The sequence below is a fragment of the Chenopodium quinoa genome, unplaced genomic scaffold (assembly GCF_001683475.1).
Source record: "Chenopodium quinoa cultivar QQ74 unplaced genomic scaffold, ASM168347v1, whole genome shotgun sequence".
Lineage (NCBI taxonomy): Eukaryota > Viridiplantae > Streptophyta > Magnoliopsida > Caryophyllales > Amaranthaceae > Chenopodium > Chenopodium quinoa.
In genome coordinates, this window is record NW_018742733.1 from 779,302 (window position 1) to 798,255 (window position 18,954).

At 28.8% G+C, this 18,954-nt stretch overlaps 1 protein-coding gene across 1 annotated transcript; it reads right to left on the bottom strand.

The window, feature by feature from the left end:
- Nucleotides 1-13,351: 13,351 nt before the first annotated feature.
- LOC110723720 (NAC transcription factor 56-like) lies at nt 13,352-15,901 on the bottom strand. The gene is made up of 3 exons (XM_021903085.1): nt 15,166-15,901; nt 14,692-15,008; nt 13,352-14,524 (listed from the first exon to the last, which is right to left on the bottom strand). Exons 1-3 carry the CDS (start codon nt 15,401-15,403, stop codon nt 13,841-13,843), a joined length of 1,239 nt encoding a protein of 412 aa, XP_021758777.1. The 5' UTR covers nt 15,404-15,901; the 3' UTR covers nt 13,352-13,840.
- Between the last annotated feature and the right edge of the window lie 3,053 nt (nt 15,902-18,954).

Consider the following 18,954-nt stretch of genomic DNA (forward strand, 5'->3'; position numbering starts at 1 on the left):
TTGTGCTAGTAATCACCCTACGTCCTATGTACTGAATTGTGATCCACTCACTAATCGCTAAATGTGCATTACTCAAAACTAGTTGCAATTGTTGGTATTATTTATTATAAGACATTTTGTGTGTGTGTTTAGAAAGCCACAAGGGCGGGGTGAAAATCGATCTCATGATTTCCTATAGTCAAAAGGAAAGCTCTAAGCTTCTAAATCTAAGCTCTGATACCATGTTATATAATATTAAACTCCTTAATTTGGAATATAACAGATGGGGGTGAACACAAGGGAAAGAAATCTAGAGCCCACAACGAGATTCCATCATAAAACTAATTTGCATAGGAGAAGTAGCCCACTTGGGTTATAAAGTGAAATCTCTTTGCTTTCTTTTTCAACGTGGGACAAACTCTACTCACACTTACACCTAACAATATCCTTCTATAACAAAAATATCTAAAATATCTGTCGTATATTATTCTTTCAAGTTTGGCCACAATTGGTTTGTATGATAGGAGCAAACTTCAAGGTAGAGATAACATTAGCTAACAGTGTACAATAAATATGACATGAACTGAATTCAATTAAGAGTATCTCAAACCAACAAGATAAGATATGAATGAATTCGTATCATAGTCTATTAGACAATTTTGTGACATTAAAAAATCATCATAGATTTTTACATAATAAATTAAAATTTTGGTGAACAAGTCTTGACATATAAACAAACATATATACCACTTTTTTAACTTAATTAGTAGCTCTATTTCAAAGATGCCAATGCATTTTTAGGTCATATCATCATTTCAAGAGAAAAGAATCGGCCATTAAAATTATACGTAGTAAATGAAAAGAAGGCCCACTATTTTTGCTCGGTCACTAAACAAAAACAAGCTAGCTTTACTCATTAAGCAAGCATTTACGGCCCATTAACTAAACAAGCGTTACACAAATACTTTCAAGTTTGATTCATTAGTGTTTGCATAAATCTCGTTTGTCACTCAAAATTTGATATATTTTTGTATTGACGGAACAGAATAAGAAGGCATGCTTATTGAATATTGGTAGAAACAATTTCATGTTGTAAATGGTTCTGGTTAGTTTATAATGGATTGTAAATGCTTAGGCTGGGTTGAAACTGGTATGTCTATTCTACATTTCCTCAGCTTTAAATCAAATTCAGGCTGTAAACTTTTGAGTTCAACAAATCACAAGCAGTAAACAATCCGTGCATAACAGATTACGAGCTGTCATATATTCCCTCCGTTTCGTAATGATTGCAACACTTCGACTTTTGTACTACTTATACGCTTAGGCCTCATTGTTTAGAGTTGTTCTACTCTGCTAAAATCTACATGTGTGCCAATTAAAGTGTTGCGATTACGAAACAGAGAGAGTATAATTTAACAAAATTCTGATTGGTTTGATATCGAGTTGAATCTAAAAGGAGTGGAACGGTTTCTTGATTTCTTTGGGACTAAAAATATAATGTGCTAGTAATCACCCTATGTCCTATGTACTAAATTGTGATCCACTCACTAATCGCTAAATGTGCATTACTCAAAACTTCTTTTACTATCTCAGTGATATATTACTCCGTATTTGCAATTGTAGGTATTATTTATTATAAGACATAAAATATTATTTTCTTTTTTTTTTATTTATTTTTTTTATTTTATTTTTTTTTATTTTTTTGGTGTGTAGAGAGCCACAAGGGCGGGGGTGAGAATTAATTCCAATATCTCCTCCTATAATCAAAAGAAAAGCTCTAACCATTTGAGTTATTCCTCACTCTCAGACATAAAATATTCTAAAGTTGTACGAAGTATTCCATAATTAAGGGTCTTTTCTCTTCAGATTATCTTCAGTTCAATTCAGCTCTAATAAGTTCAGTTCAGTTCTTAATTTCCTTCTCTCATAAATATTCAATTTAGTTCAGCTCCAGTAAATTCAGTTTAGTTAATCAGAACAGGCCCTAATATGTAACAAAGTATTACATAATTTAAGTTAATGGGCTAAATTTCTGATCCAATAGACAAAAAGGCAATAATAATGGGCCAAATGAGCTTTATACTCGGAGGTGGACACATGAAATGAAAGTGAGAATAAGAATAATATTTAAAGCCTCATAAATAGGGCCGGGCTACGAAATCCCAAGTACATGTTTACGACAGCTGCAGCTTTTTATGGACTTTACTTTTTACCAATTATTCCCTTACTTCACTTCTGTTTGTTGTGTACTTGTCAGTACTAACTTTTCATCCATTATTACAGTATTATTTTTATTTATTCATTTTTATTTATTCCAAATAAATATGGTGGACAAGAATAGACTGGCTACTTGGCTAGTGAATATTTCAAAATTCGGTTCGATTAAAGTTTGATTCGAAAATACTTGGTTTGGTATATTGTTTGTTTCAATGTTTAGATAATTTTATTTGTTTGAATGTTAAATAATTCAAATTTAAATTATTAACTACATTGTATTATTTGGAATAGGCAATACCTCAATTAACAATAATACATGTAGTTCACGAGACAATCATTTCTTAGGGTCTGTTCTCATTGACTGAACTGAACAGAATATTTTATAAGAAAAGGAAATTAGAACCTAAACTGAACTGAACTTATTGGAGCTGAACTGAACTGAAAATAATTGTATGAGAACAGACCCTTAGTCAAATTAAATTTTTATTTTCATATTGTCATTTATTACATTTTGATCGTTTGTTTGCAAAAGATAACATAGAAAAACAGGTTTTATAAAGACCACATTTACAAGAATATGAGAATATTTAAGTTGATTTGCCTAGATAATACCTTTGAAGAGACAGTTAGCATAAGTATGTATTTAATCGTGCTTATTGTTGGAACATATTTGATTAAAAAAAAAAGATATTATAATTAATATATTGGGGGCAAGGAAGTACTAAGCTATCAATGTCATAAAATTTAGTTATTGTAGTAGAGACGTGGACTATATATCAACATAGATACATACATCTACTCATTGCATACATTAGACAATTAACAAACATTAGTTGTTGATGTTAATATTGGATCCCCATCTCTTAAAGACTATTAATTGTGGGTATAAACCATGTCTTATCCTCAAATCTAATCTAGACTATTAGTTGTTGGCCGGGTATACCATGTCCTATCCTCATAAATGGTCATTACACTTGCATTATGTACGGATCTTCAACATATATGCTTCACAATTTATGTCTCGTCTATCTCTATAATAGACACTCCATATAAAATATTGATATTTAAAACATACTAGTAATATTTAGCCCTTACGAATAGCACGATGCAATAAGGTTTATTTTTTAGCTTATATATTATTATTATTATTATTATTATTATTATTATTATATTTGGATTATTGTTGTGTATTTGGATAATATTATTATTGTGTATTTGGATTATTGTTCTTTGTTCTTTTTTTTTAAAAAAAAAAAAATCAAAATCTATTATATATGAATTACAATTTTTAGTAAAATAAAATACAATATAAATGTAATGAAAATATTCTTAAAAAAAATGTAAAAAAAAGAACTATTAAAAAAAGTTGAGAAAATTTACCTTTGACTATTCCCTTAAATTCAATACAACTATTGTGTCTTGAAGTCTAATTAGATCTTGATAGTAATAATTTTTTTTTTTTTTTTACTTTGATTAATTATAGATTTAGGGTGAAAAAGAGGAATAGTAGAGAGAGTAAAGATAGAAAAAAGTAAAAAAAAATTAAGAGAGGGAAGATATACTATTAACTTTTTGTGTAATTGACAAATAACATGAATTATGATGAAATTTCGAGGAACCGAGAAACACACATGAAAATTGATCGACCATTGTATCTTTGAAATGGTTAGAAGTATTTGAGATAGAAGAGTTTTTTTTTTTTTTTTTTTTTTTTTTACTTACACTTTAATTAGAGAAAAAAAAAGTCAGAAGAAGTATCCCTATCACCCTGTGGTCTATAAAATCTACATTTAACTCAAGAAAACATCATGAATGGGCTTTTGAATAGCTTGAAGAGTTATATTGTATTTGAAAGAGAGGTTTGTAGGGTGTAGACGTAAAAAAGTTAGAATACAGTGTTTTTACATTATTTACTATTTATAAATACGCGAGAAAAGGGTCATATTTATAAAGGAGTAAGAGTTTATTGAGCTCGATATTAGTCACACTATAAGTGTTAGTTTGATCGTTGAATTGAAGCAACGATGTGTTAGACATACTTGTAGCAATGCACAAGCTTGAATTGGTGGTTGCTTGGCCAAAATATTTGTTGTAATACGGAGTATAATTTATCACAACAAAAACGAACATAATTAACTTCAAAAACCCAAAAGTTTTTACCAATAATGTTGATGAAATAAGCCTATTTGTGTATACAATTTACAAAATTACAGTACTCGTATTATATATGGTTTTCTATATTAAATATATTTTCTCTTACGTTTGCAATTTTTCTACTTAAAGTATCATTTAATTATTTATTAATATAAAATATATTTTCAATTAAGGTATTACAACTTATATAATTTATCAATACATAATATAATTTCAATTTTAGTATGTTTAATTTACAAGTTATATGAAATGAATTTTAAAGAAAGCTATTGTATATATATAGATCTTTTTAACCCCTACAAAAACTCGAACATTGCATGGGTTCTTAGCTAGTAGCAAGTTAATTATGGAACATTAATCTGACAAATGGACAAACAAGGTGCCATATATTGATATACAAGTATAGATATGATAATACAAATATACATGGATTGTTGGATTTATAATGATGCTCTTTGAGTAATATTTATTGGTGAATCATACCATGCTTGATCCTTAGTACTTTGACTTTTATCACCAATACCAATTGATTAAGTCTTTTCCTCTTTTATTTATCTCATTTTGTACTATTACTTTTATTTGGGCTATACCCGGTTAATTCCCCAGATAAACAAAATTTGTTTATCTGGGGGTATAATTGTCTTTTCAATTACCAATGGAGGGGTACATGCGTCTTTTCATGTACTAGTTAAAGGGTACATGTGTAATTTCCTCACCAAACAGTAAAAGCAAAAGGCAAATAGTGATTGGACAGCTCACCAAAAGTACCGAATAAATGACCCTGCTTTTTCAATATATTTACAAAAATGTCATCAGATTAACAAAAATTCATTTATCTGACAGATTAACTTGTATTTTCCCCTTTTAGTTTGTAAGAAATAACATTAGTGATAAACTAGGAAAAAAAATAGCACTTCTAATAAACTAGTCAAATTGAACTTGTTAACAACTTTAACGTTTATGGATTCAAGGTTAGTGGTCACAAAAATACAAAATTTACGTATATAACCCTATTTATAATCTATGATGTAGTCACATACGTATAACATATGTATTTCTAGACCTTCTAAAAAACTAACACCTGTTAAAAAAATTCTAATATTATCAAATAATACAAGGCTATGAAAAAAGCTTCCTCCACAAGAGGAGGTGAAAGAAAAAAGAAAAAAGGAAAAAATTAGTGCATTTCATTTAATGAAAATGAATTACTATAATAAGAAATAAATGATGCGAAAAATGATAAAGTTGATTTGTACATTTTCCCAGGAAAGGAAGGTGATTAAAGTTGAATTAATTTGTGTGGTTTTAGGATAATGATTCCTTGGTTATGATAGTGAGATGGACCCACCTATATATAGTCAGCAAAGGGTAAAGCCAATTGTATTGGTTGTTGTCAACTTGTATGATCTCTTTGGTCATGGAATATACTTAAAGCTATGAATTATCAAGTTCATCCTAGCTAATAAAATTTAAAAGGACTTGCATACCTTACATAAATATCTTCATTGGAAATTTAAATCGACTTTTCAAATGAAGTACAGACGGTTTGAACGACTAATAATAAGACAAGGAAGCGCAATAAAATCTACTTTTAGCATTTGTATAATTATAAACCCCGTTCACCATTATATCTAAGAGTTAAAGATCGAAGCAAAAAGCTCATAATCAAGTAAATATCTTAAACCCCACGTAAATATCTACAAATAAAAATATATACCGTCTCCTTAATATTACCACCATCTCAACATTTCATTAGAAAGCACGCAAGTTTGATTATTAATTTCTCAAACTGTCAATTATGAAAAGGTGGGAGTATATTAATAAGATAAGATAGATATTCAAACATTAGTCAAATATTGGTCAATATTAATATGGTGTATATAATTACAGTAGTATAAAAGTCAAATTGTGTTACGCTCAACAAATAATAGATAAGTAATTTTTTTTCTTGAGTGGCACATGTAAATGTAGAGGATGGTGAAGAGAAAAGCAAAGGCAATGCTAATTAAATACTCATGGATAGATATTTGTATATAGACAGATAGATTAAAGGCCGTCAACTTTCATAAGTTAATCAGAACATATTCTAACACAAAAGGGAGGATAAAGTAATTTTGCTTCCTAAAGATATGATTTGGTTGGAGATCAAATTATCCTACGTGTTGGTTTTTTTTTTTTTTTTTTTTTTTTTTTTTAATTCATAGACAATTTAGATTTATTTTATTTTTCATGGTTGATGTAACATCAACCTTATTTAGTCACTCCACATCAACCTTATTTAGTCATTCCCCACCCCCTACCCCTTGGGTGAGAATCGATCCCTGCTAGTCCCTACCTCTCAAGTAGTTTTAGGATCTCCTTTTCGACGACGATTTATTATTCCATCCGTCTCAGTTTAATTGATATCATTTGATTATAGGTCATTTTGAATTTATTGATGCTTTCAGATTTTATTATAAAATCGCACATTGAAAATTCGACAGTTGTCGATAGCACGTTCAGGATGATGCTTAGTGGGGAAATTATTTGTTTTTAAAAAATCATGGTTAATCCACGTAGCTAAAAATCAACAGTTGTCGAGTGCACGCTCATGATGATGCTTAGGGGTGAAGTTATATATCTATTAGAATTAGTTTTCAATTGTGAATGTTGGTATGATTTATAATTAATAATGGAATTAGTTTTGTTTTATTTGGGTGAAAAGGATTTTACAACATTTAAAAAAGTTTATAAACTTAGAAAGTGGTATGTAAGCAATTTAATTTTGAAATATGACATACTTCCTTTGTATTTTTTGGATAAAACTTTATTTACATGCACTTTTTACATCCTCAATATACCTTCAACCATTAATATATTTACTTATAAATTGTTGATATTTTAGATGAATAAATATAATCAAGATGAATTGAATTTACAGTACAAGACCTTACATGACATTGATCATTTTTCCTCACAAAAATTAAATTAACCAAAAAATAGAGATTGTGTGAACAGTGTAAAAAGATCAAGTTCTTCATCTTAGGAAACAAAAAATCCATGATTTATGAAAGAAAACCAAGTGTATGTATTCCTTTTTATATGTATCATCAAAGATATGCTTAAGTTAAGGTTATTTGTTAGAAAAAACAAATAAAAGTTTCATTTTCTTAAACTTTAATAGATGTAACCCTTCAAGCTTAAGGTTATTGCATTCTCTTTAATAAATAACCGTATCAAAACTTGAATTTAGTACCATTCTTTCAAGAGTCTTCAAGTAACACCCTATCTCTTCACAATCACTTAACGATTTGTGTGGTAGCTTTTCCAATAAAGATAAACCATAAATAACATGTTCCTTTCAAACAGAAAACCTTAATTATAATGTTTATGAGACTTTGTTTTTCTAAATGATTTGTTGCTAAATTTATACAAAATTCATAGACAATCTATAAGTAATGTGTTAATTAGCATACTAAGTAAATTACTGTACTTTTTAATAAACTTCCAATCATTTCAAAATTGAACACTTTGATGAGCATTAAGTCATTGTTATAAACATAAATATAGAGTTAATTATATTTGATTAAAAAGTTTGATGTCTTTTATGGGGGAGGAAGCATCCGGCCAGATTCATATTCTATAAATAAGCATAATTAGTCCAATGATATACAAGCTACTCTAATTTGGTATGAAAAAAAGAGTGGATGTCTTCCATTGTTTTTTATTTGGGTGTTTAGAGAGCCACAAGGACAGATGATGAGAATTGATTCCAGGATCACCTGTGACCGATCAAGAGGGAAACTCTAACCAATTGAGATATCCCTTACTCGTTGTCTTCCATTGTTAGTCCCCATTTTATTTACTGGTATTATTTTTAAATTGTCCGAGTACTCTCTTCATTTTACTCCTACCTATGTATAAAGAGAAATATTTAGTAAAAATAAGCTTTAGTTTTAAATTTGTCACTTTACATAACAAATAATAGTGATTGCGTAGCAAATATGTAAAATCAATTTTGATAAATATAGCCTTTTTATTTATTTATTTATTTTTAAAGTCAATTAACATGACATAAATGTTCTCATTATCAATGTATTACGGAGTACAAAGTATCAACCATTATATTTTGCTTGTTTGTCTAAATATAAGATGAATAGCTTACTGATGAATTTTTATATGAGTAAAATACGTATAAATTGATATAATTAATATTTATTTATTTATTTGTAATACATAAAGAGTAGCCTTTTAGTTTTTATATGTATTTATCAGGGCTATGTTATCATTTTCCTAATGTTGAATTGACCACCAAACTAATTCAAAAGTTTAATCACAATGCATGTAATAAGAAGCCCTTAATTTTTTATTTTGTTCACATAAAATTGCAAAGGTTAATGATGTAAGGGCCTATTCTTTTCCGTTGAAATTCAGTTCAATTCAGTTCAGTTCAGCTCAGTTCAATTCAGTTCAGTTCAGTTCAGCTCTTAATTTACGTCTAATTATATTGCTAATGATATAAAGCCAAATTTCATTCTTTTAAGCTCTTATTACAACGACAACGACGACGACGACGACAACAACAACAACAACAATAATAATAATACTATTAACAATAATAATAATAATAATAATAATAATAATAATAATAATAATAATAATAATAATAATAATAATAATAATAATAATAATAATAATAATAATAATAATCAATAAGTAATAAATAATAATAATAATAATAATATGTACATTTGTATATACACATATGTATAGTAATAAATAATCAATAAATAATCAAAGATCACTAATCCGTAGTTAAAAATCACTAATTAATAAGTTCAGTTCAGTTCAGCTCAGTTCAGTTCAGCTGAGTTCAGTCAATCGGAACAGACCCTAAATAGATAGTATCACAACATAAAAAGTAAAAGTTATTAAATGATTTCCAAAAATATTTTTTAATAGCAAGTGGCCTTAAAGGCTAAGGCAGGTGATCGACAACACTTTTCTTTTCTTACTCCTTTTATTTTTTTATTTAAAAAATTTATGCATATATATAAATCCTAGTACAGAATCTATAAGTACTTTGAAGGGAATGAGTTGTTGTCTAAGCATTTGTTAGCAAATGTAAGATTTTGAGGCGATATGTAAATAATGTGCATGGTATATACATTAATGGAAAGGAATAAAACATGACAAAGAATGATAAAATAAATGAGACATATACTGATGGATTCTTTGAATTCCCACTTAAGTATCAAGTATGACATTTGAGGCTAAATTCGCTGTTCAATTTTGATTTTTTAAAGTACAAATCTACTATTTACTCTTATGTACTATTGTTTGATGAAGAAAGATATCAACTTTCCCACAAATAACTTAAAATATTACATTATACTACAAAGATAAAAACAAGCTAAGAGTTGCGTGCTTAGGAGTTTAATTACCTCCTCGGCTTATCCGCTAATGGTTTTTTTAACAATTGCACTATGTTAGGAGGGTAATTATGGTACAACCGATTATATAATACGCATGATACAACGATAATGTCACTAGTGTTGTAAAATTGGTTTTGGTTTAACATACGTATGGTACAATTAGTTGTATAGGATTTCTTGTACTGTTTAAACGCGATTAGCTGGATGTGACACATAAAATAAACAGGGCAACAGTTACGTTACACTTTAAATTTGCATTTTTCATTTCCGATTCTCTTAGATAATTTTTTAAACGATAAGAAATATGATCTTGATCTAATCTCCATCCGTTTTATTTATTTATTTATTTATTTATTTATTTATTTTATTTTTTATTTTTTATTTTTATGGGTAGAAAAAGTATCTTACAAGATTGTAGGACAGCCTTTATATACGGACTATGAAGTATATAATCGTTGTAAGGGTATAAAATCTTTGTCATTTTCAGTACTTCAATTCTTAAAGGTTAGATACTTTGATTTTTGTCAGTTTTTGATGAACAACATAAATATCTTGATGAATAGAAGATAGCTGTAAATTAGATTAAATTAAATTAAATGATGTGATTATTAATACGAGTACCATTATAAATGGATACGTTCGTTCTGTTTTGTTACTTTCATAAAATAGTCAAAGATAAGGCCTTAATTACGATTCTTGACACATACAATAAAACTAATGGATATCATTAATCATCCATCGTCGATTCTCAGCTCGACACCTGTTCTCATTCGACAAAACTAATGAAGGCATGAAAGCTGTTCATGCAAATTTATGTAGTAATTTGAGTTATTTTTATTATACCCTAAAAACAAATATATTCCTCCCATTTGTACTTTGATGTTGAACCTTTTGTATATGAAGTACGTGCTCCGTATTTATGTACAGTAACATGGAGTAATACGTATATTAACTCCTATTATTTGTTCCTTTTTATTTATCTCATTTGTATATGTTTCATAATTTCGATTACACACATTTGAAAATTAATACTAGTATGCTCTAATACACATTCAATACTACATATCGAGACTCATATAACAATATTACACATATAATTACATGAATATGCTTATATTTTGTGCTCCGTAATAGTTATCAAATACTCTGTAATTATAAGGGAAAAAAATCAGTATTAATTTTTTTTTAAAAAAAAAATTATAAAACTAGTACTTGTCCAAGTAAAAATATTATTAAAATAATACAAGTATTTATTATTACATTTAAATTATTAATCAAATTTTAACAGTTATGATTATACAGAGTAAAAAGTGTTCAAAGATTATTGATCTTGGGAGAAGAGAAAATTAAAGGATCCAGGTATGTTGTACAATGCTTAAATTTATAAATTGCACAAAATGATTTATTATGATATAACTTGCAACATCATTTTATACTTTTGTAGCTCATACGAAAAAATTCTTTTATAGCTTACTATAAGTCTATAAAACTGTCGAGAATAATAAATTATAGCTTTGTCTTTCTTGTTGTTTCTATTTGGAATATATTCATTTCAATTTGTATTTTGTAATTATCAACTTATTGGATTGATTCTAAATTTTGCAAACACATTACTAAAGATAGGATTAGAATAATTGAAGTTTGCATTACTTTTGTAAATATCATCTTATTGGATTGAGTTTAATATTTGCAAACTCATAATTAAAGATAATTACTTTGAAGTTTGAACTGAAAATTGTGAAAAAAGAAAACAGATTAAACAAAAAAATAAAAATAAAATGGAATAGTAACTACGTTGTATTTTGTTCAGAGAAAAACTTATGATTGATTTTAATATTATATGTAATTCTTATTATACCAAAGATTTGGAATTTTTTTTCCTTTTTATCTAGTTCCTTGCTAGATAGATAAGATAAAAAAGGGAAAAGTGAAATAGAGGGAAGGGATGGAGAGATGAAGATATGATGAAGACAATGGAGATGAGGGATAAGAAGAAAAATGGAGCATTATTTCTTTCAAAATTGAGGTTTTTTCAACCAAAGTAAATTATAGTCACCCTCTTACAAAGAAAACAAAGGAAATTGAAAAGCTACTTGTTTAGAAAGTAACTTTCCTCCCAACCAAACATAACCTTAAACTCGTACTTCTTTTCAAGAAAATTAAAAAATAAAAGATAATAGAGTGATGATAATTCAATATTCACATGTATCATTATTCATGAAGAGACAACAAGATATTTAATTACCACCTTTTTTTATATATAAAACTAGGTAGAAATGTAAAATTAGTGTTGTGATCGAAGATTATATGCATCAAATTAAAGTACGGGTTTCAAAATTTCCATTGGATATATTTGTTGCCTAATTACATTAGTCACGGACATTAATAGTTAGTATTATCTTTAATTTATCGACATATTCTTTAATCATGCTAATGTGACTTTATGGTCCAAAGTGCATGTACATATAGATAGAAATAAGATTCTTACCTTTCTAGGGTTTCTGAAGGGATAAAGTTTCCCATAATTGAGAGGCCAAAGCTATGCTTGGTTTTCAATCACAAGAACCAAATTTAAGGCAAATTGCATGGTGCTTTCTTACATTCCATGTATCTTCTCAAGCTTTGAATATATAATTCTTGATCAAAATAATAAGCTCAAGAGTATAGCTCAAGAAATCAAAGAGTTGGGGTACAATAATCACACATGCAACAACAACTTAACACTAATTTAACAACCCTTCATCTGCTATTGAATAAAATTTTAATTACTTATTCATTTCAAAATAATTGATAATTATTTTGTACGTATGCTTCCAAAACGGAAAAACAAATCAAGTAGAAAAAAAATATTCTGAATTCAATCACAAACTTATACAGAGTTAAAAAAAATATTAATTGGTGTAGAAAAGTGGATGTAATAAGAAAGCGTGATTTTAATTCACGTCTAATCAAATGTAAGATGGACATCCTCATTTAATAAATTAGCAAAAGCTTTCAATAAATAATGAACAAAAACTTAAAAACGGTAATTAGTTAATTTTTATAGAAATTACAAGAGTGTAAATAAAAATTTAAAACAAATTGTGATTATTTAACAGTTCAAAGAAATGATATATTTTGTGATACCAAATTTTAAATTCATTTAAAAACTTTTGGAGTAATAAAAATACTACAAAAAAAATTAGTAAATGATTAATAAAATAAAATATATAAAATGTTACCTTTAATAATTGATGAAAAAATTGTTAATATGTGAGAGAAAATCTTTAAAAGGGACTAGAAAATTAAAACTTCTTAAGTGAATGTTGCGCTAGCTGCATGATGAGACGATGCTTGCACCCAATACCATTTCAAGAAATCTGAACTCGAATTAGCATAAAATAACCCATTCACATCAAAGTTAATGATAATCAATTAACCAAATATATATAAACAAGAAATTATTCATTTATATATATGTTCGACAATATATAGTAGCCACAAAAGTTATTAACTCTATTTTTATAATAATAATAATGATACATTACAATCTTTACACAAAAGGCCTAATTAAAGATCCATATGTAATAACTTAATGCAAATTAAAATTATCAAAATTATCATTGTCTTTTATTAATTCTACAATAATGTTCAATAATATAGAACTATTGTTGAATATATTGTATACAAATATATGTACTTTATGTAAACTATATGTTTTTTTTTTTAAATCCCTGTTTCTGGTGAAGAAGAGAGGTTTAGGGGGGTTAATACTTGATTATCAACTAGATAATCAAGCAATTATTGCTAAACACTATAAGAGGCCCATTAATTAATTAAACACCCCCCTTGCCTCTTCTATAAATCTCTCTTCAACAACCGAAAAACTCGAAATTAATCAATATATATATACCTACATATATGATGCCTAATCTAAGTGTATAATATATATATGACTAAGCTAAGTGTATAATATATACGAGTAGTAAGGCATATAATTCATGGTTAAGAATCATAAAGATATGAATAATCATCATATATATATATCTTAACTATAATCAATAATAATGATTACTTAAACCGGAACTCGGAGGCAATTACGAGTACCAGTTTAATCCAGGAAGAGGATATTGTTGCCTGAACACCCCGTCGGAAAGTCCCCCTAGCATCGGTTGTTGTTGGTGCAACGGCGGTGTTGTCTGAGACGGAAGTTGGTTGAGAAGACTAGACATGGAATTGATGTTGTTGAGGTTGTTGTTGTTGTTGTTGTTGTCATGATGATCACTCCTTGCTCCACTTTCCTCGCTACTATTGTTATTACCCACAATAGTAGTGTTGTTGTTGTTATTGTCGATGCTCATCTGGAGCATCGACAATCTCTTGCCAGGACTACCACCACATCCCGATTCAGGATCAGTATTGTCGCCCCAGAATAGGGACGGCATAGACCTCTTGAGAGGCAACAGCGGCGAGGAGGGAGCTCCATGATGATCCACCATACCATGATGTTGACTACCGCCCATTATTCCTTCAAATAAACCTTGTTGATCAACAACATGAGAAGTATTGAGAAACGACCCGTAGTTTAAAGAGTTCGTGTTTGCCTTTGGTTGATGAAGTCCAACGTTGTTTATTGAGGTTGGATTACATGACATCGACATGGACGACGACGACAAACCTCCCATCATCATCATATCCTCCATGGAATCATCTCGCTCGTGATCCATTGGCCGGGTTGTATTGTTCTTCTTGTATATTCGACATAACACCCAATCATCCAACTACAACCATGTAATAACAAAACACATCATCAACACCTTTGTCTAAAAACACCATATACATATATTATCTTTCCAGTAATAAACTAAAGAAAACATGTTAATTATTCGTGACATATATAATATTCCTTTGTTGCACATAATTAGTAAGAATTGAATAAATAGATTACCCGCAATGAACCGCCTTTTTTGTTATGACAAAGATCATAACCAGGGGGTTTGTTGTTGTTGGGTTTAGAAGCGTCAACCCAACGATATTCGTGCATGATCCAATTGGTCTTGACACCTCTAGGAGGTTTACCACCGTAAAACACTAGTGCCTTTTTCACACCCACTTTCTGATTACCACTGCTTAATACAGGCTTGTCTGTTCCGGTGGCTTTCCAATAACCCGATGTCGCCGCACGGTTCGGCCGTGCTCCGTTCGGGTATTTCCGATCCCTTGGGCTAAAGAAATACCACTCTTGCTCCCCAAACACGGCCTTAGCTGTTCATTAATCAAACAACATAAAGAATAACTATTAACATAATTATTATTATAATAATAATAATAAATTAAGATTATGATTCAATCATTTATACATGATTGTTATTTATTTATATATTTATCTAACATAAGGAAAAAAAAAAGGGAGGGAAATTACCAGGAAGTTCCCAGGGGTCGAACTTATAGAGATCAATCTCGGCTATGATGGAGACAGGAAGAGGGGTAGATTGGACTTTTCGCTTGAGATAATGAACAACGAGCTCTTCATCGGTAGGGTGAAATCGGAATCCTGGCGGTAGATGCGGCTGCGGTGGCGGCTGTGACTGCGACTGCGACAACGTCTCTTGTGGCTCGCCACCCGCCGCCGCCGCCACCGGTGAGTGGGTGTTATCCATTGATAATATCACAAAAAATATATATATGAACCAAACAGATTACTTGGAATTATTTGTAATCAAGTGTAATAATAATTTGGGTGATATTTTATTTGTATGGGTTTCAGGGGAGGTTGTACTTGTACTTGATAATAAGAGAGATGATGTTGAAAAGAAGAGAAAGAGAGGAGAGAAAGAGCCTTAAAATGTTCGTTGGGTTGGGTTGAAGTTTGGATGGCCCCATTCTTTTTTTATATGCATGACATGAGATTGTGGGTCCCACTCTTTTGTTGGGTAATGATACTCTGTGGTGGTCATTAGTGAGAAAACTAAACAATTTTTTTTATTTTTTTTTTATTTATTAAATTTTATTTTACTACACCTACATCACTACCAATCTACCATAAAACAGGATGATTATTAGAGTATGGTTTCAAACTAATCACGTGTTTATATTACAAAGATGGATTGTTTCATTTTTTATTTTTTAAAAAATAATGAATAAGTATAAACATCGAAGATATAGATTAGATTCTTTACTTTATACTTCAAGCTTTATCACTGACACGTTTATTCAGAAAGCTCTGGTGATGAAAAGTGAGGTTGAAAAAATTAATATAGATTCTTCATCCATGCGATAAGATTTTGGGATAGTGAGAGAAACCATTCGTGTGATGTGATTGTCTCTTAAACTTTAGTATGATTAACATCAATTTAATTTGAAACAAACAAAAGGAAATACGTTTAAAGTATAAACTAAACAAAGGTAGTAATATGTAATTTGTTTAATGGACTTGTGTGGTATACATTGGTTTATTATTCACATAACCTTTCAAAAAAATATGCCAAATTATATACACTATGATGACATTGTTACATCTATGCTCTATTTTATAAGTTAACTATTGATGCATTTTATTTGCACCTAAATCATCTATAACACAATTATTTTAAACGTATTTTTTAACTTTAAAATACCTAAAGAAAAGAGAGTAAAATATACGAGTATTTTTTTTAGCACAAACATGCATACATGCATGTTAAGGAGAAATATTACGTTATGGCAGTACAACAAATGGCAATATTATGTTTGTTCATTCCGTACTTAATAATATGTATCTAACTATGAGTCTACGAGGGTAAGACCGAAGACATCTATAAAGGGACATTGATAATTTGATATTAGTCTCTCTCTCTCTCTCTCTCTTTTTTTTTTTTTCCCTCTTCACTCACAAAGTCAATCTTCAATATTCACTACTCCGTAGCTGATTAGACAAGTGAGTGGCAATTGATATTTAGTACTTCTAAAATGATTATATTTACTAATTTAATTATATTAATAAAAAATTTGGACTATTAGTTTAATTATACATATATACCTCTTAATAAATTATTTTATTTGATTTATAAATAATATTTTTTTTAATGAATACCTAAATGCAAAATATAATATGGAGTAAGATGTACAAATTATCTAACAAATTTAATATGGAGGGAAAAGATTTTAAAAGAAATTGATGGATTATTAATAACTAGCCCATGGCTGTGTTTGGGGAAAATCTGAAATGTTAAGCGGATTGTGTTAGCTGATTTAAAGAAGCTGATTGTATTAACTAATTTGACTGACTTAGGGCTTGTTCACATTTACTTAATTTCAGTTCATTTCAGTTCAGCTCTAATAATCAGTTCAGTTCAGCTCCAATCAGTTCACTTCAGTTCAGCTCCTAATTATCTTCTCTCATAAAATATTCATTTCAGCTCAGTTCAGTTTAGCTCCAATTAGTTCAGTTCAGTTCAGCTCAGTTCAGTAAATGTTAACAATTAGGCCCTTATATTATTAGCTTATTGTAGAAAAGTGTTTGGTAAATAGCTACTTGTTTAAAGCTGATTGATTATGTGAAATGATCAATTCAATAAGCTAATTGTGGGGTAGGTAATTCATATACGATTTTTAATTAAATGGGGATATAAGTGTCATTTCACCATAACAATTGAATAAGATAATTGAAAAGGCTTCTAAAAGGACCTTTTTGGAAAAGATCTTATTTAGTGGAATAAGCTCTTTAAGTAAGTTTCCTACCAAACACCTTGAATTAGCTTATTTAATAGTCAATAAGCTAATGTTGGTCAAATAATCAAATTTTGCTCACATAATATAAGCTAGTTACTGAGCACAGTCCATATATATATATTTAATTTTTATTTATTAAGTTTTTAACAATGTTTGTAAACTTGCCGACTTTCTTAGTAAAGAGGGAGCACTTACACCACACTTTTTAGTGCATGACCATGGCAAATCAATAATAGGATATGATACGAGTTGGAAAATTTTTGAAGAAAATTATTAGATCTGGTGGAAGACAAAGATGTTGATATGGAGGGACAGCACAAAATAAAAGAGGAGATGGATAACTTTGACCTAAGATTATATTATCGTTGCAATGTAATATTTTCATGACATAAAATTTAATATTAAATAAAATTAAGTTGTTTTAAATTTTTTGATTAATTGTATTAAGTAAAAACTTAGTTTTTTAGGAAAAAAAGAAATGTATATTAATCTCATCACACAAAAATTGAACTAGTGGATAAAAAAATGTAAATCAATAAAATAGACTCGAGTATTATTTTGTAAAATTAGTTCTAGTCTAAAAATAATCACTGTAACTATAAATACATTTTCAGTTAGATAAAATTAAATAGGTGAATTAAGGCCTGTTTTTGTAAAAAAAAAAAAAAAAAAAAAAAACAAGAAGGCCTAATTAAGTGATCAAATAAGATATAATAAATATTATAAGATGTGTGTTGAACATTGTGTAGATCTGAAAAAATAAGTTCCAATTAGATATGATAAGAAAAATTAAAATGAGTTTTGACCATCAATATTGTTTTTTTTTTTTGTGCAATTTTTATTTAATTTCATAATTCAACTAAGTATGAAAATTACATATTATTAATATAACACTAACTAGAGTCAAAAGGTATTAAATGGAAATATTATGAGACAGGCAAAATACGTTAGGCACCTTCAAAAGGAATATATACATGTAATTAAGGGACTTAGAGAGCACTTTAAATAGGCCCCTATTATGCACACCATGTTTCCACTTATTAATTTTAGGGAACATTACTTTTTATAAGATTTGACGAGTCTAAGTTAAGGAAAAGAAAGTTTTTAATAAGATTAATGTATGTATTGATAAGTACTACATACTTAAGTTCAATTTAAAACTAAAATATGTTCTAATAAAGTTTAAAGGTCTTCTTCTTTTGATCTATTTTTCACTTATGTTAGTTCATATAAGTTCAAAAGTTCAAATTGATACGCTCACGAGAAATAAATTTTGATAAGGGTTGATTATTCAACTTGCGGCATACATGTTTTTCAAAACTTATTTTATGCTACAATGGCTAATGTGCGCGTCATGGCTAGCCATGTTCAGAGAGCTCTTTCGATTTGATCTTATGTTACAACTTTAATTGTTGGTAGCATTATTGAGGAAAATATCACTATTCTTAAGGGTTAAAAAAGACAATTAACAACATTAATGAAAGTAAATAAGTAAATGAAT

Bases quoted from the DNA above. Each gene is read 5' to 3' on its own strand.
- LOC110723720 (XM_021903085.1), bottom strand. From the start codon at position 15,403: ATGGATAACACCCACTCACCGGTGGCGGCGGCGGCGGGTGGCGAGCCA. The intron at 15,009-15,165 runs GTAATTTCCCTC...ATTAATGAACAG, and splicing joins CGACCCCTGGGAACTTCCTG to CTAAGGCCGTGTTTGGGGAG. The intron at 14,525-14,691 runs GTAATCTATTTA...ACATGGTTGTAG, and splicing joins AAAAAGGCGGTTCATTGCGG to TTGGATGATTGGGTGTTATG.